Source organism: Crocuta crocuta, unplaced genomic scaffold, assembly GCF_008692635.1.
Source record: "Crocuta crocuta isolate KB4526 unplaced genomic scaffold, BGI_CrCroc_1.0 scaffold69, whole genome shotgun sequence".
Taxonomy (NCBI): domain Eukaryota; kingdom Metazoa; phylum Chordata; class Mammalia; order Carnivora; family Hyaenidae; genus Crocuta; species Crocuta crocuta.
In genome coordinates this window covers 906,895-933,749 of record NW_027551576.1, presented here as the reverse complement: position 1 = coordinate 933,749, position 26,855 = coordinate 906,895, and the positions used below count along the sequence as shown (strand labels likewise).

General features: G+C 50.1%; 2 protein-coding genes across 9 annotated transcripts in view; both read right to left on the bottom strand.

The window, feature by feature from the left end:
• Window positions 1-81: 81 nt before the first annotated feature.
• CPNE9 (copine family member 9) lies at window positions 82-18,270 on the bottom strand. The gene is made up of 20 exons (XM_077751554.1): window positions 18,203-18,270; window positions 17,610-17,650; window positions 17,449-17,495; window positions 17,251-17,354; window positions 16,724-16,760; window positions 16,144-16,220; window positions 12,714-12,777; window positions 12,495-12,598; window positions 12,144-12,248; window positions 10,509-10,550; window positions 10,117-10,192; window positions 9,957-10,010; window positions 9,481-9,542; window positions 8,660-8,706; window positions 7,625-7,806; window positions 7,239-7,366; window positions 3,133-3,235; window positions 2,481-2,538; window positions 2,027-2,100; window positions 82-483 (listed from the first exon to the last, which is right to left on the bottom strand). The coding sequence occupies exons 1-20, from the start codon at window positions 18,268-18,270 to the stop codon at window positions 298-300; spliced, it is 1,659 nt and encodes a 552-aa protein (XP_077607680.1). The 3' UTR covers window positions 82-297.
• A 1,162-nt stretch (window positions 18,271-19,432) lies between these two features.
• Window positions 19,433-26,855, bottom strand: part of MTMR14 (myotubularin related protein 14) — a 44,706-nt gene continuing 37,283 nt past the window's right edge. For 4 of the 8 annotated variants that reach the window (XM_077751495.1, XM_077751501.1, XM_077751503.1 and 1 more), the window contains 2 exons: window positions 22,798-22,953; window positions 19,433-20,023 (listed from right to left, as the gene is read on the bottom strand). In XM_077751495.1, the coding sequence (XP_077607621.1) occupies window positions 19,840-20,023; window positions 22,798-22,953 (340 nt within the window). In that variant the 3' untranslated portion in view covers window positions 19,433-19,839. The other 4 variants (XM_077751498.1, XM_077751496.1, XM_077751499.1 and 1 more) reach the window with 4 other exon arrangements.

Sequence of the window (26,855 nt, the reverse complement as noted above, 5' to 3'; positions counted from 1 at the left end):
GCTATTTTTGCTCACTTCTCTTGGTGTGGCCCCAGGTCCTGGGTCCTCTAGTCTCCTTCCCCAAGAACCATGAGACGAAAGTGGAGTAAAGATCAGCTTTATTATTGGCATGAAGGCAGGGAGGTGGTGACAGTGCCAGGCCCTTCTGTGGGTGAGGGGGCAGAGGGCTCGACCAGCCAGCTCTGACCCTCCAAGCTAGCCTCAGTGAGGTCCAGGGCTCCAGCCGCCTCTGGCTTTCAGCAGAAGCAGTGGATGAGCAGGCAGGCAGACTGCTAGTTATTAGAGTAAGTGGGCTCCTCAGGGCTGTTCTGGAGCTGGGGTTGGGCTGGAGTTGGCTGGAGGTGGAGGGCGAGGCTGGATATCCCTGGTGCGCATATAGGACAGCAGCTGCTCTGGGATCTCGGCCAGCACGTCCTTGGCTAGTCGGGCCATACTCAGCACCTGGTTTCCGGACCGGTCGACATAGTCTCGGAAGGGGACGAACTGAGACAGGCACAGACAATCAGGTGTGGGTAATGGCCAGCGAAGAGAGGAGTAGGAAGGGAAACAGTAAGGAGGTTTCCTCCTTGACCCCTAACATCTCTTTCCAAATATCACATTATCTCTTTCCACATTTACTTTCTCCCACCTCCTTTTTTTCCCACTTTCTATTCACCTTCAACTTGATCCAGTTTGGCTTCATGCAGTACTGACACTGCTTTTGCTAACGTCATAGTCCCTATGTTCCCAAATCAAGCCAGTGGGCAATAATTGTCACTCCTCATCTTGCTTGACTTCTCTTTAGCTTTTCATTACGTTTGACCATAATCTTCCTAAACACATCCCACTCTTGACATACCACACTCTTCTAGACTTTCTTGTTCCCTTCTGGATGCTCTTCCCTCCAACCCCCTTCCTCCTGAGACTACCTGACCTCTAGACCTGGTCACTTCTCTCAGTTCTCTTCTGGGGTGATTTCATATACTTCCATGACTTTAAAAACTGTTCTATGACTCCCAGATTTATACATCCAGCCCTGGCCTCTTTTTTAAGGTCCAGAGCCACGTATTTACTTGCCCGTATCATATCTCCATTCACTTGTCTTAGATGCCTCACATCCTGTGTGTTCACAACTGAATTCTGGCCCTTTCTGCCACATCTTTTCCTCTTCTAGGTTTCCCCTCCCCAGTCAATGGGGCCATCACTCACTCAGTTCCTCAAGCTGGAAAACAGAGTTATCTTTGAAGCCCTCCTCACTCCCCATCACCATGTGATCAAAGCATAAACTCTTGTAAATTTTTCTTAATCTTTTGAACCTGCTTCTTCTCTCCATCCTTACTGTCCAGATTCCTATCTATCATCTTCTCTCTACTACTTCAGAGGCTTCCTCACTAACAGTACCTGCTGTAGTCAACCCTCCATGCAGCAGAGATCCTCTTAATGCAAGTCTGACCATCTCAGTCCTCTGTAAAATCTGCCAAGAACTTTCCAGTCTTTTAGAACAAAACTCCCAATCATCACCATGACCAGCAAGGCCTTGGCTCCCTCTTCTTCACACTTACTGGGATCCTGCCACCCTGGCCTCCTGCCTTTTCCATGTTTGGGCTGATTCATCTGGGCCTCAGGGGCTTTGCATGTGCTGCTTCTCTGCCCCCTTTAGGTTTCAGCTCAAATGTCATTTCCTTATAGAAGCCTTTCCTGACTACCCTAGTAAGTCAGTCCCTGTTATAAGCTCTCATAGTGGCATTTGCTGTTCTTCTGGAGCGCTTATCATAGTCTAATGAAATATTTAGCTGTGTGATTATTGTTGGTTACCTTCACTAGAGGGCAGGGGCTTTGGGGATATCCTATACTATGGATCCACAGTGGCTGTAGCAACCTGCCTATTCCTCAAAAAGAGTATGTTCAAAGAATGCAGGAAGGCTGAAAGAGTAAGGGGGAGAAAGATAGGTGAACAAGAAGGCAGTAAGAGAGTAGCTGCCAACTTAGCCTCTCCTTCTCACTGTGCCTTTTGGCTCCATGACTTCCTCTCCCTGGTCAGGTCTACCTGAACGATGTCCCGCTCTGCATAGCGTCCCCTTGAGGACACGCGCACGTCATCACCATCCAGCTCTTCCATTGCTGCAGAGAAGACACCCCTCAGCTGATTGCCCTCTCCAACACCAACCCAATCTACCCCCTTCCCTGTTAGCTCCTCTTTGGAGTCTCATGAGAATATTTAATGGTTGTATTAAAGTCCTAACAAATGTTAGGCATTGTTATGGAATTGTTATTTTGCCTTCTCACGCATTCTATTCTCCATATCATATCAGGAGGGAAATATTCATATCAACAGCCTCAGTTACAATAAGGAGGTAGGTTCAGAGAAGGTCTGTCACTTGGTCAAGGTCTAACACAACCATCCATCTTCTCTTTTATGTGAGGCAGGCCTGGGTGCCCAGATCCTCCCCTATTTTCTCCATTCTTGGTCTCACTCATGGACACCCTTCCATCCAACTCACCTTCAAACATGGCTGGTCCCACACCGACAATAATGATAGACATGGGCAGTGAGGAGGCCTGTGAGGGAAAGAAGTTGAATGGTTGGGGTGAGCTGTCATAACAATGGAGGTAACTGTTGGGGACAATTCTCTGTGCATGTATCATGTTTCTGCACATCTTGCAAGCAGAGGCAGTGATTTCCGTTGTTCCAGATTATCTTTTCCAGGATGTCTGTATATCAAATAGCCTTGAAAGAAACAGTGTCTTCCTTTGGAGCAAAGGGCAGACTTGTTTACTATTCAGTTTATAATAAAGTATCTCACACTGGAACAAAGGGTAGGCATGCTTATTGCCCACTAAAAAAGATTCAGATACCCTAAATTCAGGGTTTCTATCCTATAATATCTCCCATTGTGGGTGCAGCTGTCATTTGGCCCCCTTAACATGATCTTGGAGGAATTGGGACCTAGATTCAGAGCAAATGATGATAATTGAGCTACTGCTATTGCTGAGAATAAAGTCCTTTGTCTCTGATTCAGGACTCTTGTGTCTTCTGCCAACATTCATGAAACTGGTAGACTAATTTGTTAACTTGCAAGTAGGATAAAATCTCAACCCCTTCACAGTTATTAACAGCGACCCTCCCTGGCAAGCCCTCCTCCTTAGACTCACACTGACGATGGCCTCCTTGGTCTGCGTCATGTCAGAGATGACCCCGTCAGTGATGATGAGCAGAACATAGTACTGGGAACCATCAGAGATCTTGGCTGCAGCCCTGGTTGAGAGTCCAAGATCAGAATCCAGCTGAAATCCCAGAGAGGCCAAGAGAGCTGCCTACTCCTAAAGTTTTCACAGCCAGTGTGTAGGCAGTGGGTAGGGACTGGGGTTTCTGAAGCTCATGCTTCTTCCCGAGACCTGGATGCCTGCCTGACAGCCCTCTAGTAACACTCACGGAGAACTTACTGTGGTAGGTCCTGGGTTAGGGTAGGCACTAGAGGCACACAGTGAGAAAAAACAAATTCATCCCAGCCCCCGGGAGGGAGGACATTAATCCCAGAATCACAGAAATAGGTATAAAATACCACTTGTGATGAGCACTGTGATGGAAAGGGACACAGCTATGACAGTATCTAGTAGGGGATCCTGACATGGTCCAGGAGGTCACTGAAAGCTTCTCTAAGGAAACAATGTTTTTAAAAAAAAATTTTTTTTAATGTTTTATTTATTTCTGAGAGAGAGAGAGAGAGGTGGGGGGTGGGGGCGGCATGAACAGGGGAGGGTCAGAGAGACAGGGAGACACAGAATCCGAAGCAGGCTCCAGGCTCTGAGCTGTCAGCACAGAGCCCGACGCAGGGCTCAAACTCATGAACCATGAGATCATGACCCGAGCCGAAGTCAGACAACTTAACCGACTGAGCCACCCAGGTGCTCCAAGGAAACAATGTTTGAAGATGAAGGAGGGGTTAGGTGAAGGAGGGGATCATTCCAGGCAGAGACAACAGCATAGGCAAGGCCCCTGTGATGGGACTAAAGGAATCCCACTCTGTCTGGAGCCCAGAAAGTGAGGGAAGCAGAGTGGACCTCGTGGCTGAGACGGAGCAGGGACCAGACTACACAGGGCTCTGACAGCTCTTAGGAATATTTTAGTGTTTGTACAAGGGCAAGACCAAAAGCTGAAGGCCTTTCTTCCCTTTCTCGCCCATTTCTTCTTTCTTCCTTCTCCCCTCTGCTGACCACCTCTCGTTGCCTATGCTGCTGGGTCCTTAGCCAGTCTAAAAACTGCTCCAAGCTCCTTTTCCTTCTCTCATCATCAATTTTTGAATCCAAGATTTTTCTATCTGAAAAGGACTTCAGAAGTCCTTTAGTTCGGTCTTCTTATTTTACATATCAGAAAAATAAGACCTTCGGAGAGCACAAAGGTTCTGTGTGGGTTGGAAAGGACTGAGTTACACTATCCAATAAGGTAGCCCCTAGCCGCATATGGCCACTGAAATTTAATTAAGTTAAATAGAATTAAGTTTTAGGTTCCTTTTTCATCCAGGCTACATCTTAAATGCTCAATAGAAGAACCCAACTAAACCAAAAGCCCTGAGCTCTTGATTCCTTCACTCTCCACTCCTGGCCTGTTTTTTGGATGCTCCTCCATATACTGCATATTCCGGTCATAAATACACTGTTCACTGTTTCCTGAGCTTGCCCCTTGATGACTGTGTTGCTCGCTTATGTCGTTCCTCCTGCCAGGCCTACTCTGTATTCCCTTATAAACTCCAACTTGCCAAGCTGAGCAGTCCTCTCCAAAAGTAGATCTCTCAGACTAGGTTATACCCTCTTCTTCCTCTGCCTTCTAGGATACTGTCAACCAAGATGGGCTGTCAGCCCTTTCAGGTGGGTTTTCACACCCATGAGGGTACCAGCCTGTGTCCAGGGGCAACCCAAGACTACAGGACACATGAGACATCCATTCTACCGTATGATCTGGTGGATAAAGCTAGATGACTGAAGTACGTTTAAATCATCTTTTTTTTGGGGGGGGGGGGTGGGTGCCTGGGTGGTTCAGTTGGTTAAGTGTCTGACTCTTGATTTCGGCTCAGGTCATGATCTCACAGTTTGTGAGATGGAGCCCTGCATCAGGCTCTGTGCTCATAGCATGCGGAGCCTGCTTAGGATTCTCTCTCCCTCTCTCTCCGGCCCCTCCCCTACTGGTAGGCACGCTGTCTCTCAAAATAAATAGACATTTAAAAAACCCACCTTTTTCCCTCTCCAAATTAAAGCAAACGCGGACACGACAAGAGGAGAATATAAAATTTGCATGAATTTGTAAGATAAATATGGTGACTTTAAAGACATGCTCAGCCTGATTGCTTTCAGCTGTACCCCTAAGATTCCCCTGGGTGAAGCAATCACTTGCCTTTGCCAACAGGCAACTTGCTGGAAAAGTCTGGGAAGCTCCGGCCTATGGAAAGTAATGATTTATTTATATTTCTGTCCCCTGCACCAGGGCGGGAGCTCCTAAGGGTAGAGACTAGATCTGATTCATCTGTGAGTCTCTAGCGCACCAGCGGAGAACTGAGCATACAGCGATGCCCTTTTTTTTTTTAAATATTTTTTTATTTATTTCTAGGAGAGAGAGAGAGACAGCGCGAGCAGGGGAGGGTCAGAGAGAGAGGGAGTCACAGACTGAAACAGGCTCCAGGCTCTGAGCTGGCAGTCAGCACAGAGCCCGACGCGGGGCTCGAACCCACGAACCGCGAGATCATGACCTAAGCGAAAGTCGGACGCTTAACCGACTAAGCCACCCAGGCGCCCCACAGCAATGCCCTTTTAATAGTAATAATGATAATAATAGTAACAGTAATAGCTGACACTTATAGCAGTTATGTGGCGGGCCCTAAGTGCTTGACATATATTAATTTAGTTAGCCCTCACAAAAACCCTATGATATTTCTATTTTTTAAATGTGTTTTAAATTTTATTTTAGAGAGAGAGAGAGAGCACGATCGGAGGAGAGGGGCAGAGGGAGAGAGAGGATCTTAAGCAGGCTTCATGCAGAGCCTGACACAGGGCTCTGTCCCACGACCCTGGGATCATGAACTGAGCCAAAATCAAGAGTTGGACACTCAACTGACTAAGCCACTCAGGTGCCCCCTTCCCCCGCCATGATATTACTATTATTATTCTCATTTTACAATTGAGGAAATAGGCATAGAGAGGTTCAGGGGCTTGCTCAAAGCCATACGCTAGTGAGTGGTAGAGCAGCTGTATCAACTTAGCCTGCTTGACTCCACAGCCCACATTCGTGCCACGTTGACTTTTTATTGAATGTTGATTGAATGAATGAGTTAGTGAACTGAGATAATATTAAGAAATCTGTTTAATAACAAAAAATATGCCAAGGCTCCAATATTAAGTGAAAAAAAATCAGTAGTGAAATATTACATGTAATTTATTTATTTTATTTTTTTGGTAATCTCTACACCCACCACGGGACTCAAACTCATGGTCCCGAGACCAAGAGTTGCATGCTCTTCTGACTGAGCCAGTCAGGTTAGGTTCCCCTACCTATAATTTGACAGCAGTTATGGATTCATAAGGAAAACACTGTCAGGAACTACGTACATATACACCTTCCCATGGGCAGTATTTTGGGTGATTTCTTCTTTCATTTCTTCATCCTTGAAATTTTCTACAGCAATGTTATGTTGCTTTCATAATTAAAAGAAACTTATCTTCACTATGAATTACATAAATAATCTTTATAGGGAAAAGGGAAGTGTACAGACATATAAATATCCCTGAAATCCTTCCATTTGCATTCTCTCTTTTTACTTTCAAGCTTTCTGAGGTATTTTGTTTTAGCTGGGTCTCCTCTGTTCAGCATATCATAGGGTTCACTTACTATTTTTTAGTCAACAAGAGAGTCTTTTTCTTTTAAGAGGTGAACTTATCCAATTTAAAAAAATGTTTATTTTGAGAGAGAGAAAGCCTGCGAGTGGGGGAGGAGCAGAGAGAAAGGAAGAGAGAGAGAACCCTGATGGGGGCCCGAATCTCACAAACCCATGAGATCATGACCTGAGCCAGATCAAGTGTTGGATGCTTAACTGACTGAGCCACCCCGGTGCCCTGGCACTTAACCTCTTTATACCAGAGCCTGGTCAGCACTGAAACTTTTATCCTTTCCCCAAAGCCCAGGTTCACTCAAGAGTGGTCTTAACTATCCTTAGGGACTCAGCCCCCTGTTTGGGTCCCCTCATTCCCCCCACTGCACCCCGTTCCCTTACCTGGCTACCTGGTTGATGACAGGAGCAAAGTAGGTGGGCCCATAGAGCTGCACTGTGCGCAGGCTCTGGAAGTAGCTCTCCAGCACGCCCTCAATGCCTGCACAGTTGGGGTCCTCATCATTGTTGTTCTGTCAGGGAAGATGCCTTGTCAGGGAGGAGCCATGCAGGGTATACCCAGGGGTGCTCTGATCCCTACTTTTTTCCAGTTCTCTCATGCTCCCCTCAAAACTCCAGCCCTGCTCCCCTCCCTTTTCTGTCACCCTCTCATAGCTTCCTGGTCCTCTGCAGGTACTTGACCCTTAGAAGAAATGTGAAGAGGAGAAATTCACCAACTTGAGTGAGTCAGATGCCAGGGCATGGAGTTTAGGCTCTGGCCTATACTATACCAGGGGGAACTGGTGGGAGATCCGTCCCTCTGGAGGCAGCTTGGCTCCAAAGCCATAGGCTGGGAAGAGCTTGTCACTGTCGTAGTCCTGGATGATTTCTCCCACTGCCTTGAGGGCCATGGCGTAGGCGCTGAGTTGGTAGGGACTCATGTAATGCAGGGAGGTGGGCTGCAGAGGATTCCCTGTAGAGACACAGGACCCCCCCAGCCTCGTGGCCACCTTGGTCATTTATCTATTTACCTGTTGACGTATACATCCAACCACCTATCCACTCACCCACTCTTTACCCATTGCACTCCCTCATTATTGTGCCAAATCAGCCATATATTCATTTACCCATCTATCCACCCACCAGCCCCTGTGTCTATCCATTAATTTATCCACTTACCCACATACCCATTCTCCCATCCACTGGATATAATCCATCTTTCAATCTATCTGTCCATTTCTTCTATCCATCTGCCTTTCCATTCTCTTATTCAGTATCCACCCAACTACCACCCATCCATTTATTCCTATTCATTCCATTCATTCTGTCGTCATATGGATTCACCCACCTGTATACTCATTCATTACCCTATCTACCTACCTGTTATTTCTGCAATTTAAACATCTGTTCATGTGTCCACCCGCATACCCAGTCACGCATCCGCTTGTCCAACATATTGAACTCACTCCGTAATCCATCTACCTACTTGGTTTGTTCATCTGTTTACCCACCCAGTCATTTATCTCTTCATTTCTCCTTACACCCCTATTATCTCCTGTCCATTAATGTAATCATCCACTTCTTGAGGTATCTCTGTTTCAACTTTTTTGACTTATTTACCCACTTATTTTCCTGCACCCTCTGCCACCCCCTTGCATTACACCAAATAATCTCCCCCCAAAACTCCTGTCCCAACCTGGCTGGGCTTTGCCTCGAGCCTGGGCTTCCTGAGTAGGTGAACTTTTATCCCCAGGTTAGAATCCAGGCCAACCTCTAATGACTTCCTTAGAATTCCTCCACACCCCATTCCCCCATCCATGCCTCACCATTAGAAGCTGTGAAGTCAATGGCAACTGTGAAGTTGAGCTGTGTCCTGTTGGGGAAGTAGGTGGATTGAGAAGTGAGGGATTAATACTTATTGTATCAGGATTTCTCAAACACTAGTGTGCATACGAGGGATTAACACTTATTGTATCAGGATTTCTCAAACACTAGTGTGCATACGAATCACCTGAGGATAGTGTTAAAATGCAGATTTTGATCTGGATGGTCTGGGTGTAGCCTGAAATTCTACATTTCTAACAAACCCCCAGGTGATGCAGATGCTGCTGGTCCATGGAACACACACTGGGTAGCAGAATTAAATGCCTACTGTGTGACAAGTTTATGTAACTTGTGTGACTTAACCCTTACTATAGCCTTGAAGTAGTAATTAACCTCTCCATTTTGCATGGGAGGAAAGTGAGGTTCAGAGAAGCAAAGTACTTTACCCAGGCCTGCCTACCACTACTGAACCAAGTGGAATGTTCTCTTTGGTCTACTTGGGTTTTCCTTCTCTCTTGGCCTCTCCCTCTTGCCTGGCTATGATTTTTATCTGGATCCCTGTGAGATTACCGGGGTCATCTCTGAAGACCACTGGTCTGGGATCTGCCTAGGGGGACTGGATGCTAGGGATGAAAGGCACTTCCATGAGGAGAACTAAGATGGGCAACACTATGCATTTTACAGAGCACTTCATAGTTTGCCAAGTGTTTAAAAGTATATTTCTGTGGACCCTAAACATTCATATATAAAAAAGCAACGGAGGCTTAGAATTGGGAGTAACTCAATGCTGGGCTTTCAGCCCAGAACTTGGCCTGTGACTCACCCTCCCTTGATGTAATCAACGAAAGTGAATTCAGAGTCCACAGAGAAGGAGAGCAGCGTCACCTGTGGGACAGAGAGGCAGCCTTGCCACTTTGGAGAGGGCCGTCGGGTGGCAGAAAGCAGATAGGCACATGATTCCACCTCCTGCCCCACCCTCCCCCACCCTGTCCAGTTTCTGAAAGGGCAAAACAGAGGAAGCTGTCAGAAACGGATTTGGATTTCCAAAAGTGTATTAAACTGGGAAATACAACTTAAGTTTAAAAAAAAAAAAAAATTCTGCAACAGTAAAGTCCAAACACTTTTCCTCAAGTGAGAAAACAAAAGATAAGCTTAAATGGTGCCATCTTGTGCCCAACATTACTATAGCCAAGTAATCTGTGCCCACAGCCTTCCTGTATCCCCAACATTTGTCATGTTGTGTCAGTGGGAATAGAAACAGAGGATCTAGGGAGGGCTAGAGCTTTAGGGAGCACTCACAGTTCCTGAGTTGACATATTTCTTCTTCTTACATTTCTTCCGAGGGTTAAGTACCTGAGTGAAGAAGATAACAGTGATGGTGGGAAACAGAGAAAGAGCTACAGACTGAGAACACTGGGATGGAGGGCCTGGGAAACCTGGACAAGGCTGCGGTTCTCACCTCATACACTGTGAACTGGTTCTGGGCCTTGCTCAGCTCCCGGTAGCTGGTGGTGAACTCACCAATGAAGTCGTGGCTGCAGAGAGGCCAGGGGTGGGTGAGCAGCAGCTACTGTTGGCTTGCAGCCAGCCCTGAAAGTGGTCTTTTGTTCCCACTATCCCCTGTCTCTACTTGAGCTTCAGGGCACTGGGGTTGGGGCCAGAAGAGAGGCCAAGTTTAGGGAAATGAGGGAAGAGGCAGCTGAGATCAGTTGTACTCAAGGTCCCGGCATCTGTTAGCAGCATTTCCTGACTCGCAAGGCCACTGTGGGTTCCTGGTGATTGTACTACACATCACAGGAAGCTGTTTGAATTAACTACAGAAGAAGACAGTACTGTGTGGGGCAGGTCTACCTTCCGTCCCGGTCCCAGTCATACACATCAATCTTCACTGTTCTGAAATGCAGGACATTAACGTGGGTTAGGTGTGCACAATAAATCCTAGACACACCCCCACTGACTACCCGCACACGAACCAGCCTCCCATACACCCATCTGTTCTTCCTTCAGCTCTCCTCCCATCCGTCCATCCATCCTACTTATTCATTCATCAGCCCGTGCACGCGCCCAACTACCTCCTGCCACGATTTCTTCTACTGCTATTTGTACTGCTATTACTCTTCTTCTTTAAAATGTTTATTAGTTTCGAGAGAGAGAGACAGAGCATGCACTAATGGGGGAGGGGCAGAGAGAGAGGGAGACAGAGGATCCAAAGTGGGCTTCATGACAGCAGAGAACCCGATGTGGGGCTTGAACTCTTGAGCCGTGAGATCACGACCCGAGCCGAAGTTGGATGCTTAACTGACTGAGCCACCCAGGCGCCCTTGCTATTACTCTTCTTTACTACTTGTTGAGTCTTACTATATTCTAGGCATTGTTATCAGCACTTTCGTTGATTGTCGCATTTAATTTAACAGCCATTCCCTAAAGTACTATTGTTCTTATTTTTGGATAAGAGGTACACAAGAGAATAGCTTGACTAAGGACCATAACTAGTAAGTGATTAAGCTGAAACTTAAAACCCAGGCGTCCTGGTTCCAAACACTTTGTTCCTAACTACTATGCCTGAGTCCTCCTATATGTCCATATAGCTATGCTGCAGTCCATACAACCATCTACCTATCCATCTAGCTACCCAGTTACTCATTCATTTGTCAATCTAATTACCTATTAACACGTATCTTTATCTACCCGTGTAACTATACATCCAGGCATTCAATGACTTATTGATGTATGCAAGCATCCATCTGTCTGTCCATTCATCTATCTAACCCAACACCCAACCATCTGACATCTATCCATCTGATCATCCATTCGTCTACATAGCCACCCATGTATGTGCCCATCCATCCTTCCACCTACGCACTCACTTGTTTTCATACTCTCCATTTATTAGCTCATGTGGTCAGCCGATTCACCTACTTTACACTTACTAAGCAAACAGTTCATCTAATGATCCTTCCATCCATCTACCACCCATTCATCAATCCATCTTTCACTCTATTTGTTCTTCTGCTTTTTCAGTCATCCCTCTGCCTCTCTAGCCATCTAACAATTTCTCATATCCCATCCATCTACTCATTCATCCTTAATCCATCCATCATTTGTCCACCCACTGATCTGCCCATCAGTCCACTTACCCATTTATCTGTTATCCGCTCATCCATCTCCCACTATACCTGCACACCAAGCCTCTTACACACTCATCCATATACCCATCCATCCATTCACCAGCTTGTCCATCCATCTGACCATCCATCCATGTATCTGCTTGCTCATTTGCCCTTTCATCTACCCATCCACCCATCCACCCTCCTGTCTACCTATGAGGCCATCTGTTTGCTTCCCCATTTACCTATCTCCATGCCCAAAGCTCTGTCTCACCAAGCAGGATCCTCCAAAACTGTCAACACTTCTGCACTATTCCAGGGGCCGAAACCCCATTCTCATGCCCTTGTTCCCTTAATCTTAGCTTACGCTGAAGCACACCTGTCATAGTCTCCATTGCACAGTGCTCGCACGGGGATGCTGAAGGGTTGCCACACAGGGTTCAGTGTGTTTTTGACAACCTCCGTCTTGTGGCAGATGGTGAACCTGGGGAAGAGCAAGAGACTGGCACCTGCCTTGGGGGTCGGAGTGAGCCCAGAGATAGGTCCTCATACTCTTGAGATTCCTGGGATTTCCCCACTTGTTAAACACGTTTTGTCCTCTGCCTTGAGTGAATTCTGAGCTCCGGTCCTCGTGGAGTCTACGCTGCCCCACATCTAGCCCAAGAGCCCTGATGGGCCCACGGTCACCGCCGGGGAGGGGTGGCTGCCACTGGAGAAAGCATTGACTCACGTGCCATCCTCATTGCTCCTATAGAACACAAGGAAGGGGTCTGATTTCCCAAAGAAATCCTTCTTGTCCAGCTTGTTTGCGCACAGCTGCATGGTGGCAATGTCCTAGGGGCAGAGTTTGACTTGTTGACATCCAAATTGTTCATAGCTTCACACAGTCCGCTAAAGGGGGTGGGGAGAGAAGGGAGCTTTGTGGGTCTAGCGTATGGCCCTTACTGACCCGACAATTGCTAAGCTCCTCTGCAGTCAGCAGTATGGTCCCACACTTCTTGCCTGGTACACCCCTGGAAGCAGAAAAGTCCTCTTTGTGAGGGGAGGGAGAGTAGGCAATGAAGATTGGGGAAGCCAGTCTGGGATTGAGTGGGCCAGGGATTCAATATGCAATTTACTGACAGTCCCCTAAATGTATTCCTTTCTGTCCGGGGTTGTTCCTGGTGGGGGGAGGGAGGGAGGCCCTGACTTTGATTGGGAAGGGGTCTACGGTCTGTAAGGAAGGGGCTGCTCTGGCCTAGGTGGACATGTTATAATGGTAGCTTGGGAAAGGCATAGAATTTAGAATCCTGAGTAAGTTATTTCCCCCTTTTTTTGGGGTCCTAGGTTCCTCCTCTAAGAAATGGGAATCATTCCCACCTCTCAGGGCTATGAAAAGATATGAATGAGTACATGGAAGGACAAGCAGTTGGGAGGCTTTATTGATAATGAAGCGGTTCTATTTCTCAAAGCAAACCTTGGTATCTACTATATGCCAGGCACTGTGTTAGGCCAGGATGAATTGGCCAGTCGGTACTCTCCAGTTCTGCTAGACTCTGCCCTCAGAGAGTCTTCCAGTGGAATGTCAAAGCCAACAGGCAAGTAGAGTGTGATGTAGCAGTGCTGAATGAGGGAGAGGAATTTCTATCGAGACACAGGCAAAGGGCTGTTCGGTTAGATCAAAGATGCTGTGATTTCTGAAGCCGGAAATAAATGTGAAGAGTGAAATAGAAAAGACAAGGGCAGCCTTATCCTCTCCTGACCCAATAAGGGACACTTCCATGCATCCTGGGCACATACCAGGAAACCCATCCCCAACTTGCCTGGGTATCTATGTGGTCTGGGGACTTGCTGATATGGGCCTGTGAACCCTGATTCCCCAAAGGGATCCAAAGTATGGCAGAGGGAAAGCTAGGTCAGGAGTATCCTGGGTTTAAGTCCTGACTTCAACTTGCTGTGTGATTTTCCCTGTTTTTAACATGAATGTTGAACCATTTGTTTGGCTCTTTCGATCTTTGACTCTGTGCTTTAAAAAGACAGAGTGTGAGGAATACAGGGACTCTTCACCTGCACATCCAGGACCACGTCTCTGATCCTCCACTTTCTCTCTGTTCTTTGCCTCCTTACTGTTTTCCCTCACCCCTCTTACCCAGTGTGAATTCCAGTCGATGATTATTATGATCACCCCCTTGCGTCCTACCCCTTATCCATTGCTCTTCTGTCACTTCAATATACTTATTGGGCGGAACCGCAGCCCTATGTCAATACATTTCTCTGCCTAAGCCATACTGCACCTGTGCAACTGAATACGGCCAGAGGAGAATACAAATCTTGTTAACTGGTCCCGTTTTAAAAGATATTTTATTTATTTATTTTAAGTAATCTCTCCACCCAGCATGGGGTTTGAACTCATGACCCCGAGATCAAGAGTCACATGCTCTACTGACTGAGCCAGCCAGGTGTCCCTAACTGATCTCCTTTTAAAGCACGACCACAAACCTCAAGAGGGTCCTTAGTCATACTTCAGTCGCCAGCTCTGCTAGATGGCAGTTTCAACTCCTCCTCTCTCCTCCAACGTGGAAAGCCTCCTCCTCCCCCATCCTCACTCAGCCCATGACCTTGTTTCCTACTTCACTGACAAGACAGAAGCAACCAGAAGAGAATGTCCACAGACCTCCCACCACACCTACCTTGCCTCCAGTATCTTCACCCACGCAACTGTTGCTATAAATGACCATCCATGTGCCTATTTATCCTCCACTGTGTGCTACATTCCACACGCTCTTGCCTGTGCATGGACACCATTCCAGTAATCTTTTTTTTTTTTTATTATTATGTCGATTTTTCAGTTTCTACTGGATCATTCCCATTAACATACAAATGTAGTATACTTTTTCTCATGTGAAAAATGCAAACCTATTCTGACCTCACTTCCTTTGCTAACCCCTCCTCCTTTTCTCTTCTTGTCTTTGCAGCAAAACCTCTTAAAAGATTCCTTGACTCTCATTCCTTTCTTCCGTTCTCTTCTAAACCTCTCCAACCAGCCTGTCACCCCCACCTCTTCCTTCAGAACTTCAGACCTGCAGCATTTGACGTGGCCGGCCACGCTCTCCTCAACACACCACCTTCACTGTGCCTGCGGTATAATACCCCCTTCTCTTCGTCCTCTTACTTCATTAATGCTCCTTCTTAGTCTCCTTTTTTTAACCATCTCATTTATGGCAACTCCATCCTTCTAGGTGTTCAAGCCAAAGGCCTTGATGTCATCCTTGACTCCCCCCTTCCTCTCACATCCATATTCGGTCTGTCAGGAATCTTGACGGCTCCCCTTTCAAGTTATATCCAGAATCTGACCACTTCTCTCCTTCACTGCTACCGCCCTGGATCACTCTAATCGTCTTCCAATAGGATCTCTGCTACTACCTCTGTCCACCCAAGGTTTATTCTCAATCCAGCAGCCAGCTTCATTGTTTGAAAACATAGTCAGATCATGTCGCTCCTCTCCCCGGAGCCTTCCAGTGACTCCCGACTCAGAGTAAAACCTAGTCTCTACAGCAGCTACGAGGCCCTAGGCTGTTAACTCCCCAGTGTCCCCTCCGCTTCCTCCTTGCTCACTTGGCTACAGCCACACTGGCCTCCTCACTGCTCTCTGAGCATATCGGGCTTTTGCACGGGCAGCTTCCTGTGCCTTCCACCTCCAGATATCTGCATGGCTCACTTCCTTACTTCCTCCTGGTCATTGCTCTGAAGTTACCTTTCCATCAAGCCTACTCAAGTGCTCTGGTGAATATTGCAGGTTCCCACCCACCCAGCATTTCCAGTCCTAATTCTGCTCTACTTTGCCTTTTTTCCATAGCACTTAATGTCTTCTAATGTATAATTTACTTATTTATTATGTCTATTTTGTACAGCTTCTCCCCCCTCCTATAATATAAGCTTCCTGAGGGCAGGAACCTTTGTTTTATTCATCATTACAACCCAAGCCCCTTGAACAGTGGCTGACATAGAGTATATGCCCAGTAGTATTTATGGAACGAATAAGTCCCTGGTGCCTAGCACAGGGTATGCCATACAAAACATGCTAATAAATTTTTAGTATAATGAATATAATGGAAATTCCAGGGGACTTGATTTAGTGAGGGGAAGCTTCCTGGAGGAAAAGGGTTTGGAAGTGGATCTGAAAGGTAGAATCAGACTTAGAAAAAGAATGAGAAGAGAGGGACAGAGTGAGGAGAGAGAGAGAGAGAGAGATCACAAACAAGACATGTCAGGCCTGAGACCACTGAAAGGTCCCAACCAGGGGGAATCCCAGCCTCCACTGCTGTTGGGTCAGCAGCATCTTTGGGAGGAAAATTTGGAGGCACCCACCCTTCCCCAGCACCCCTTCTGGTTCAGCTCACGTGAGGGATCGCTCTACACGGCTTCCCTGGCCTCCGATCACCTCTCCCAGGGCCAGGAATGCTTGTCCCAGGAAATCCTGCACCAGGACATGGAGTTAAGAAGGCCAGGAGGGGCTGGGGATGCAGAGTCCCAGCCCAGCCCTGGTGATAGTGCTGCTTGGACCAGGGTGTTCCAAGGTGGCAGGACGCCAGAAGCATCGTCCTGTCTGTGTTTTACAGGAGGCGTCCCTAGGCCAGCTCTGCTGCTTGGGCCTGCTGCCAGTTTAAGCTGCTCTCCGCAATGCCACCCCGCACCCCACCTTCCATTCCAGACACCCACCTCCCCATCTCAAAACCAGCCCTGTTCAGCCTCACCTTCTGTATGTCCGAAAGGTGGCCGAGAAGGAAAAGCGACAGTGAGTAAAATGCACAGGCACGACGTCATGAGGCAGAGGCAGGAGAGGAAGGCCGGGAGGGTGGGTTTGGGGCCCGAGAGGGTAGAGTTGGGGTTGAGGGATAGACGGATTCTAAGGAGGGTTTAACACAGTGAGTGCCTCCTGTGTGCCTAGCCAGGCCGCCAGGGGATGCTCTGCTTGCTCACCGGTTTGGAGATGTTGGTTTTGGAGTCAACATTGTACCTGGGAAGAGAGTGCAACCAGCATAAGGCAGGGCTGGTGGGAGAGAGCCAGGAAAAGGGGTCAGGTTTTGAATCCTGGTTAAAATTGTGCGTGGAAGGAGGGGTGACCTTGCATCCGAATTCAATCTGGATCTCCTTTCGGGCAGGAATCAGGGTCACAGAGTGAGAGGCCTGGGGCCAGGCCAAGACTGGGGCCTGGTGAGGGTGGGGTCATAGCAGGGGCGGGGCCTAGATGAAGCCGGAGCTAAATTAGGGAGCAAAGCTTTGGGCCCAACCAGCTCTGGGGAGTGCACTGGATTGGAGTTGACCTAAGGGCCGGACCAAGCTAGACCTCGGGAATGAGCTAAAACCAGAGTAGAGGCCTTCAGAGTGAGACCAAAGGGCCTGGTGGAGGAGTCAGGCTGGGAGTCTGGGCCGGGGAGGGGCCTGCCAGAATTTCTCCTGCGTCCAGGTTGGGGGTCGGTCCAACCCGGGATTCCGGCAGGGCTCACACATCGAAGCGCAGGTTTTGCTTTTCCTCAAAGAAGTAGTCGAGGACGAATTTGCGCACAAAGTCTGGGTTCAGCGTGTTGTCGATCACCTCCGTCCGTCCGAACTGGAGAGGGGGTGGAGAGTCAGCACGGGACCTGCAAGGGGGCAGGTGATTCCCCGGGGGCGGCTCTCGGCTCAGAGAGGGCTCTAGGGCTCACCTCTCGCCACTCCTGGCTGGCCCGACTCTGCGTGTAAAGCACCACCACTGCAGGCAAGGGTGGAGGCGGGGAGGGAAGGATGTCAGATTGGCTGGAACCCCTCCCCGTCCCTCAGTCGCGCCCGGACCCCAGTTCCCCCTCCCGTCCCCGGCGCTTCCTACTGGGGTCGGACTTGGAGAAGGTGTCGAGGTCCAGCAAATTCCTAGAGGAAGAGACAGACGGAAGGAGGGTGGGTCATATTGGAGCCGAGTGCGTCGACTCTGCCCCGGTGGGTTCCGCCCCGAGTTCGGCACCCCGGGGAGGCATGGGGCTCAAATCGCATCTCCCTCCCTCATTACTACACCCAGCGGTGGGTGGGGATGTGTGGGGGTTGGGGGGGAAGGGAGGTCCCCCGTTGTCAGCACCCTGGACAGCACCGGAAATATCCGCTCAAGAACCGTTGTGTACGCGTCCACACTGCCTTAAAGGGCCCAGGAAAGAGGGTTAGACCCAGAACTTTGTCCTCCTGGGGCCCAGATCCTACTAGATCCCCGTGACCCGTCACTTGAACCCGCAGACTGAACCCTCTTTTGCGGGTGGAGCTGTCTAAAGAAGCTGCCTCCCCAAACCTGCCAGCGACTACCCTAAGTCTGAATCTGAGATTTTCCGGCCCCGAAATCTTCTCTCCCCCGGGGTCTAGCTCTCGTTGGCGCCGAGCCCCACAGCCGATTGGGGCCGGGACGGTGCCTACGCCCTCCCCAGCGTGGCCGCTCACCGGCAGGACACGGTAATTTCAATCTTGGTGGCCGGGACGCTGCGCTCAGAGGCTCCGCTGAGAGACATGNCGCCTTGACTGTGGCCGCCGGCGGCAGTGACTCCAGATGGCTACCTAGCCCCGCCCGGCCCTGCGGGTGGCCCCCGCCCCATTGGAGCAGCCTCGAGCCTGCCGGGAACCTAACCCGACCCCACGTCCAGCTCGTACCTTGGGAGAGTCCCTCCCGGCTCATTTCCCCCAGGCGAAACCCAAAACCCCTCTGAGAGCTGTCCACGGTGCTGCACGGTGCGGGGCGCCTGGTGGGCGTTGGGGTCGTTTCCTCTTCCTGAACTGCTCCCAGAACAATCTGCGTCTCCCCTTTCCCATTTCCGCCCTGCTTAGGTCTCTGAATAGGAAGAGTGGTACGTTTGTCCTTATTAGCTGTGTGACCTTGGGCAAGTTACTCAACGTCTCTGTGGCCCACTCTCATGACAATAGTGCCTACTTGGTGTGATGTAAAATTTTGAGATAATCCTTAGCTCAGGGGATTTCACACGTAAGTACTCAAAAAATGTTCACTGCTATGATTTCCTTCCTCTGGGCAGGAACACCGATGACCTCTTTTGCGTTAGGAGACAGAGCTCAGTGGCTGTTACAGCACTGTGAAAAGCCCTTTGCCCATGTCTTTGAACCCTGACTTCATGGTGTTAAGAGATGCAGACATACTGTGGGGATGCAATCTACTCTATCTAGGTCACACTGCAGATGAGGGTGGTAGCCCGCCAGGTCCATTCTCCCCACATTAATTACTGCCTCCAAAGCCCCAGAAGCCAGGGCTCCACCAAAGTCAGGGCTCCGTGAGGCAGGGACTGCTAGTCACCTGTACCGGGACTGTGCTGCCTGCAGGACTTGTTAAAAATGAAGGATCCCCCACCCCGACCCATTCCTAGCTAACGGAAGATCTCAGCAGCCCCATCTAAATTCCTCTTACTTGGGAAATCTGTGTGACTAGGCTTCCTGCGTGACTAGGGTCCACTGATGCCTGAGGATCACTACTCCCACTTTAACCACCTGTGACTACATCTCCCCATCTCACTGAGATTATCATGGCTTAGGTAGGGGTTAAGAGGCACAACCCTGTCTTCAGTTGTCTGTTTTAGCTGCCCCTCCCCACCCCCTTCAGGCCCAAGAACACTTAAGAACCTTCCAAACAACTCCACAAAGACAGCAATCAAATGAGAATGCAAGAGAGTTGTTCAAAAAGATTTTATTTTGTGATCTGTGTCAAACTGCCTCATTCTCAGTGCAGGTGATCCCTCTTCTCCAGGAAAATAAGAATGGAAAGAGGAAGTCTTCTGTGAGGTCTCAGCCCTCATCAGGCCCCAGGGAACTCCCCTACAGTTCTGAGAGTTGATGGGAATCCCAACAAAGACCAGAGTGGGTGAAAGGCAGTGACAAGAGGGGTGGTGATCACCAGTCAGGAAGCTGGGGGCCGGAGAGCCCTGTCCTCGGCCCTGCTTGGCTTTGGGGCTGCCATGTGCATGACGGAGAAGGAGTGAGATTTCCCCCTATCTTGAAGCACCCCTTGTCCGGGCATGGCTTTGATTCTGCTCAGGGCTCAGGTGAGAGGAGCAGGAAACTGTTGTGGGCTGGCTACTTCATAAGGCGCTGCTGCTGGTGCCCCGGAGTCCAACGCCACGGACAAACTGCTCCAGCAGGCCTCCGATGGCACCAGAGGGACTGGGGGCTGCTGCTCGGAGCCCCACTGTGCTGCTGTATGCGGCCAGGAAGGCTGAGCGTACTTCCTGCAGCCGGGTCTCCCGCTCACTCAGGGCTGCCAGCCTATGGGGAGGGAGGGAAGGAGGGAGGTGAGTGACTCTGGGGCAGGGTCCAACATCCTCATGTTTATACCACACCGCCTATCCTTCTGCATTTGAAAATACAAGGCCAGCATCCGTCCTGTGGCCGTACTGCCTCTGTGGTTCAGGCCACAACTATTTGGCCTCGTTCCCCTCAGCTCTCAGGCTACTGTTCCTACCTAGAAGCAGCGGGTTTTACTGGCGCACTGAGGGGGAGGGGAAGGTAAGCTAGAGGGTGGCTTCCGTTCCTCGGTAGTGAGGCACGCATCTTGGACCTAAGAAGAGACCACAGGATCAGGCATCAGGCCCTGGCTGGCCACAGGCCTTAGCCTTCTTGAGAGCGAGCGAGCGAGCTCTGGGCTCTGGGCAGTGTCCTGGAGAGGCCCTCAGCGGAAAGCCCCTGAGGCTCTAGCTACATCAGTCCCTGTGGTCCCCAGGCAAACTGCTAAGAGGGTGCTGGCTTTTCTAGCAGGATTCCTGTGCTGCTTCCATCTGCTTTTCTTTCCTCTACAAACACTGATCACAGGTGGAGGACAGGAAGCCCCTCTTCTCTCCCTGCCCTGTAACTAGAAGTCAAGGAGGAGGAGAACAAGTTAAAGAAGCCAAATGAAGGGGAACAAGCACATGAAAACTCAGGCTTATCAAAGAATGAGGCTACTTGACACTTTGAAAGGTCTTTAATAGAAGAGGCGTAGCAGCCACACAACCTAGGGACTCAAAGGTATGCCGGCTAGGGGTGGGAGGGACATGGAATCAGAGGAAAGGTCAGGAAGTCACACAGTGTTCACCTAACTGTGTCCTAGAGGGCTTTCTCCAGGGGTCACAGACTTAGTATGACATGAGCCCTCTTGTTCCCATTCACCTAGAAGACAACTACCCCTGACCACTAACGTATCCCAAAGTTTCCCCAAGAGACCAATCCCTGCATAATCCCTCCCAGGAGTTTGTCAGAAGTAGCAGCAATGTCTCCGGTTCTCAAGCCCAAATGACTTGCACCCCAGGGCCTGGGGGAAACAGACGGAGGTAGGAAGATAAATGACAGTCCTGGGGTAGGTATGGGGAGAACGGACCTAGGGAAAGTGCATTGGTGGGAGTGGTTTATATGAGTGGGTGAGTGTGAGAGACAGAGAAAGGAGCGGCAGGTTCTCGGGTGAAGGAAAGTCAAGTAGCTCTTGCAGCAGCACTAAGAAAATGGAGCTGATACTGTATTCCTGCAACACCGTGAACAACTCCGAAGTTTCTCTTGGCATCTGGGGGAGATGTGTGGCCCTAGATCTTCTTTACTTTTTAATCACGTGTCCTACAGGCTGGAGGCCATGTGTTCTTCAGCTTTTCCTTACAGCATATAACCAGGAGAGACTCAGATTAGTAGTTCATATTCACATGGAATGCCCACAGGTCTGTATGTGTTGATTCTTACTTCCCCTTATTTCTGGGAGGCAGAAGGGGGGAGAGATCAGCCTATTTAGAGACAAGAAAACTGGAGCCCAGAGAGGATATGTGATCCACCTGAGGACACACAGGAGGCAACAGGTAGGCAGGTGGAGATACTCTAGCGCCATTCCCCCTCAAGAAATGAACTAGCATTTCAAGACACAGCTGGTAAGCAGAGCAGCTAGGAGTTGAGCTACATTTCTCTGAAAACAAAGCCCAAGCACTAAATCCACATACTGTATGACCGCAGCAGGAATCAACCCTGACCCCACCCCTACAGTGCAATTTTGGAGGCCATGAGATAACACAGGACGTAGCCTTCTTCTGGGAACCACCTAGACCCTGAGGGCTGGCTAGGACCTCAGAGAGCTGCCCCAGGTATAAACTGTAAGCTCCGTGTTTCAGTGGTTAATGCCAGTTAAGTGAGGGGTGCTAACAAGCAGGGGCAGAGATGTCTGCTTCCTCCAGAGATGGCTCTTGGGCCAGTTCCATCCTAGAATCCCAAGATCCGGTCTCTGCCCGCCTTCGGCAGGGATCGATCCTTCTTCACTGCCTGGGCAGCTCGCCTCCAGCCTGTCAGCCCTAGTGGGTAGGAGTCGGGTTCTTGTGGTGATGGTGAATCCTAGTACCTGAAGTCCATTCAGCCCATCACGGGAGGGGCAGGCCCTGCTCCCAGGCCGCCAGGGCCTCTCCTCTGCCTGCCATCCACGAAGCAGTAGAGCAGGCAGGGGCAGCCACTCAAGCAGACACGCTACAAGAGTCGGAAGCCCAGTGCTGGAGCCTTAAAGGAAGAGGATTTTATAGGCTTGGGGTTTAGCCCCCCCCACCACTTCTCTTTCCTGGCCAGAGGCGAAAGGGGCTGGCGAGAAACCCTTGGTTCTGCCTGGAGGAGCACAGCCCTCGGGCTAACCTAGCTCCTTTCTGGCTCTGGTCTCCATCATACACCTACTCTCACTACCCCACTGTTCTGATTTCAAAGGATTCTCATGTCAGGCAAAGCCTTGGCCAGAAATAGAACCTTCTATAGTTACAGTCCAGCCAGCTTTCCCTCAGGGTGTGCCCTGAGACACCCGTGGATGAGTTCTGGAGGCTGGGGGAAATGAACACAGCCCGCAGCACACTTCCGGCTCAGCCCACAAGGCCTTGTTCATACCTCAGGAGGCCAGGAGCAGTGAAGTGTACTTAGCTGAGACACGGGGGCGGGGACCCCAGGCCAGCTCCCTGGGGCCAGCTGCTGCCTCCCTCCTAGCCAACACTCTGGACTGCTCACCGGCTTCTGACAGGGGCAGGGGAGCATCCTGCCTTCTCAAGCAAGACACTTACAGACAACGGTTAGGGAGCTCATCCGGGAAGCTGAAAGGGAGAGAGGAGTCTGTGTGCAGGACAGCCCGTTCCTGAATACTGCCACAGCCTGTTACCATCTGCCAGCTGCCAAAGTCTGTGGAGAGAGAGGATCCGGGCAGGGGGTGGTCCACTGATCTGGGGCAGAGAGAGAGAGGGGAGACGATGCACAGTCAGTCAACATGCCTGACAGGGGAGGCCCTGGAGGGGCAGGGGCGGGGCTATGGTGGTCCTGGGTCATAGCCACAAGGCTCTGCTGGTGGAGCTTCTGTAACGTCAACCACTTGCTTCAAAAGCTGGAGAGGTTGTGACTGAGGAAGAAGAGTACAGACCGTAAGGCAGACTCAGCTGTGAGGACATAGCTTGGGGCAGGGACAGAAGCCAAAGAACAAGAGCAAAGCAGAATGAGAAGAGGTGTGCCAGCAACCAGAGCCTCGGGTAAGGGCATGCCTGCCCTGGTGGCTGACACAGCAAGTACAATCTCAACAGCACCCAGAGGAGGGGAGAGCGGGAGAGCAAGGCTGGACGCCCCAGGAACCAGGGGTGCAGGGTCGCCTCTTACTCCCAGCATGCGGACTTGGCAGGGTGGGCAAGGCAGAACTCAAGAGCCGCTGAGGTCTTATCAGAGTGATGCAAGAAAAAGCCTCTTGGGGACAATGGAGGGCGGTGACCTAGATTGAAGAGTAAGGTGATGGAAGCCCTGAGCACCCTCCCCCCCTTCTCTGCAGCACCTTCCAGGAGCCATGGTTTGTATTCACAGGCATCATCCCAGCAAACTCACTGGCTATGCCCAGAGGGAAGGGATGAATCAGGCAGGCAACTTGACAGCTTCATCAAGGCCTTTTTCAGATAGAGGTTTGGCTGGTGCAGGGGGAGGCAAGTTGTATTGGGAATCTGCTGCCACCACCTTCTCGGCAGACAGCTAACCTCTCTCTACTGTCTCAGGGCAGTAGCTCAGTCAGGGGCGGGGGAGGGGAGGAGATAAGAAGACATCAAACAAGGCTCTTTCACCGGCTACCCCAGGTCTCCATCCCGAGAGGCACATCAATTTTGATGTTTGACCCTTTATTCAAGAACAGCAGAAGATGTTTCTGTAGGGGCCCAGAAACACAGCAGAAGCATGAACAGTGGTACAGGGCATGGGGAACGGAGAAAGACCTCCACTGACCTTGGCCCACCCAATTAGCTGGCACTGAGGTCTCCTAGTTTGAGGCGACAGCCGTCAAGAGTGGCCAGCCCAGGCTCATCCTCAAGCAGCTGCCACCTGAGGGATGCTCTGGCCAGCTACTGCGTCTCTGGTAATCCTTAACCATCCTTATCGAACAGGCAGAAACACGGCAGTCCAGACAGGCGAAGACACTTGCTCAAGGTCCCATAGGCAGTGAGCGCAAGAAAAGCTTTTCAAAGCCAAGTTTGATTACAGATTTGTCCTACAACAGAACCACCTTGAGAGCAGGGGAAACAGATGGTTTTCTACGTTAAAGCTGCCACGAATAGGAACCCCCGCGACACAGAGACTTCCACATTCATCATTCCTGCTGAACCCTGGAGGGCGTGTGACGGCAGCATTAGGATGAGAACGGGACGTGGGCTGCTCCCTGGTGGAAGCCCCTCATGCCCTACAAAGAAGTGTTTCCTTGTTTCTAGATGGAGAACCTGGGAGGACTCAAGCAGTCTGTAAATCAGTACGGCAGCTGCCCAGGAGAGGGCAGCCCACATGCCACAGTCTGGTATTTTCCCTGTGCTTCCTCCAGGTTGTGCTGGGCCTTCAGTCAGCCTGGCTCCACAAATCTCTCTCAAACTCGAGGGCAGAGTTTCTCCCCCAGTTGTGGCAGTCTGTACTTTTAAAAACAAGTGCTAAACGCCGGAGTTTGGAGGGGACAGAGGGGATGCTGAGTAGGACGGGGCACTTCTGGTGCNTTGCCCCCCCCCCCCCCCCCCCGCCCCAGGCTATCAGAGACTCACACTACCAACGGAAAAATGACCGAAACATGGAATGTGAGGGTTCCGGGTCCCAGAGGCTAGCCACTTCCTTTACTGCCTGTGTCCAGCAGTTAGCACCACCCAGGCAAGAGCCACGTTTGGAGTAGCCCGGGGACAGGCGTGGGATGAAGGAGGCAACACAGACAGTAACAGGATGCGTGATCGCAGGGGACACAGAGCCATCTCAGCAAGCAACCATCTTTTGCATCTTTTACAAGAGTGAGCACACACGCTGCAGATGAATCTTCCTACTGGAGGCTGTTGTCGAAGGAAGGGCTGCAAAGCAACTGTCCGGCTCCTGGGTTTGAGCGCAAGGGGCTATGCTAAGCAGAGGGGTGCTCTTAAGTGCCCGTCTGGATTAGCTGGCTGGAGGGGACACCTAAAGATGAAAGCAAACAGTCACTAGAACAAGTGCCTGCACCTGCCTAGGGAAAGGAGGAAAACTTTCAAGACGGGCTCAGTAACGTCAGCCGGCTTTACGAAGACCTGACACTCTTCTGCGCTGTTTCATTACTCAAGCACAAAGCCGCAAAAAAAGCTCCGAGTTCTAGCTCTTCCAGCCGTCTACCTACAGGACCAGAGGGAACACGGGGCCACGCTGTTCTCGAACTGGAGAGCTGTGCGGCGGGTAATGGTTCCAAGGTCATCTGTCCACATCCCGGGAACTCACAGGGTTCCCATCTCTGCCCAAGAGACTGGATTTTGGCAACACTTCACTCCCTTATCTGGACACAGTGGGACCCTCTTTATAGCACCTATCAAGCTACAACTCCCATCTTCCCCTACCTCCTGCCAGACACCCAGTGTGGGCAGGACACAAGCAGGAATCTTTCAGATAGTCCTTTTTGGAAGGAGGCACAAGAATATCCATACAAGCAGAGCTGGCCCAACCCACACAGCTGAGGCAAGAGTAAACAGGTCTGGCCTGAGTGCCCGGCCTGGCCTTTTACCTAGTGCCTCGTGCCCTGACATGGCCGGCATGCCCTCAAATACATGAATAAGGGCAGGTCCTTTACCACCACCACAGTTTACTGAGCACTTGTTTACTATGTGCTAGATACTTCGCTCCATTATCTCATTTAAACGTACAGAAGCCAGGATCGTTACTTGAACTTTAAAGATGGAATGGAAAACCGGAGCTCAGGAGGGAAGTGACTTTTCCAAGTTACAAAGAGCTAGGAGCAGCAAAGCTGGTGCTAAAACTCAGCCTCAGAATACACTGATCTTCCTGCCTCATAAATGGCATATAATTCCCAACTGGAATAAAGCACAGAGCTTCTGACCCACGGTTAGAAAAGAGGTCCTTTTGTGCTTTCTGGATATGAGAAAGGGAAGCAGGGTGTCCCAGAAGTGGCTGCTCACCATTAGGGAGGCTGACCAGAAGACAGAGCTAGCACGCAGAAGGAGGGAAAATGGAGCTGGAGGCTTGATCAGACTACCCCCGAAGCTCACAGTTTCCACTGGACTTTTCCGTAAGAAGCAACAGTTTTCCTTTATTTTTTAAACCTATCGAGATGGATTTTCTGTTAATTGCATCCGGAAGCACCTGAACTGATGGCTGACGCAGAAGGCTTGAAGATACACAGCTAGGAAGAACCTGGGTGTTGCCCGTCTAAACCTCTCATTACAAAGATGAAAAATAGAAGCTCAAAGTCCTCAAGTGACATGTCTGAAGTCATGCAGGGAATGACTGTTTGAGCCAAGACCTAAAATCCCAAACTTTGAGGGGGGGGGTGGGGCTGGATGTCACTTCTAGTCTACACTTATGCCCTACCAATCCCCAAGCCTCCAGATGATGGTCCCATCGCCTCTGCCTAACTGAATGCTTCCAGGAATGGGGCCTTAGGGAAGAGCCCTTCAACAAGGTCCTAAACTCACAGAGCAATGACTTCAGAGATGGACAATTTCTTACCATATTTGAAAAAACAGGAGTTTTCCTCAACCCACACTTTAAACATTGGGGTGTGTGTATGTGCACGCGTGTGGGGTGGGGGGAGAGAGTAGGAGAGAGGAAGGGGGAGAGAGGGGGAGAGAGGGGTAGAGGGGAGAGAGAGGGG

Bases quoted from the DNA above. Each gene is read 5' to 3' on its own strand.
- CPNE9 (XM_077751554.1), bottom strand. From the start codon at position 18,270: ATGTCTCTCAGCGGAGCCTCTGAGCGCAGCGTCCCGGCCACCAAGATT. The intron at 17,355-17,448 runs GTGAGCCCTAGA...CCCCCTCTCCAG, and splicing joins CCAGCCAGGAGTGGCGAGAG to TTCGGACGGACGGAGGTGAT. The intron at 2,539-3,132 runs GTGAGTCTAAGG...TTTCCCTCACAG, and splicing joins CCAAGGAGGCCATCGTCAGT to GCCTCCTCACTGCCCATGTC.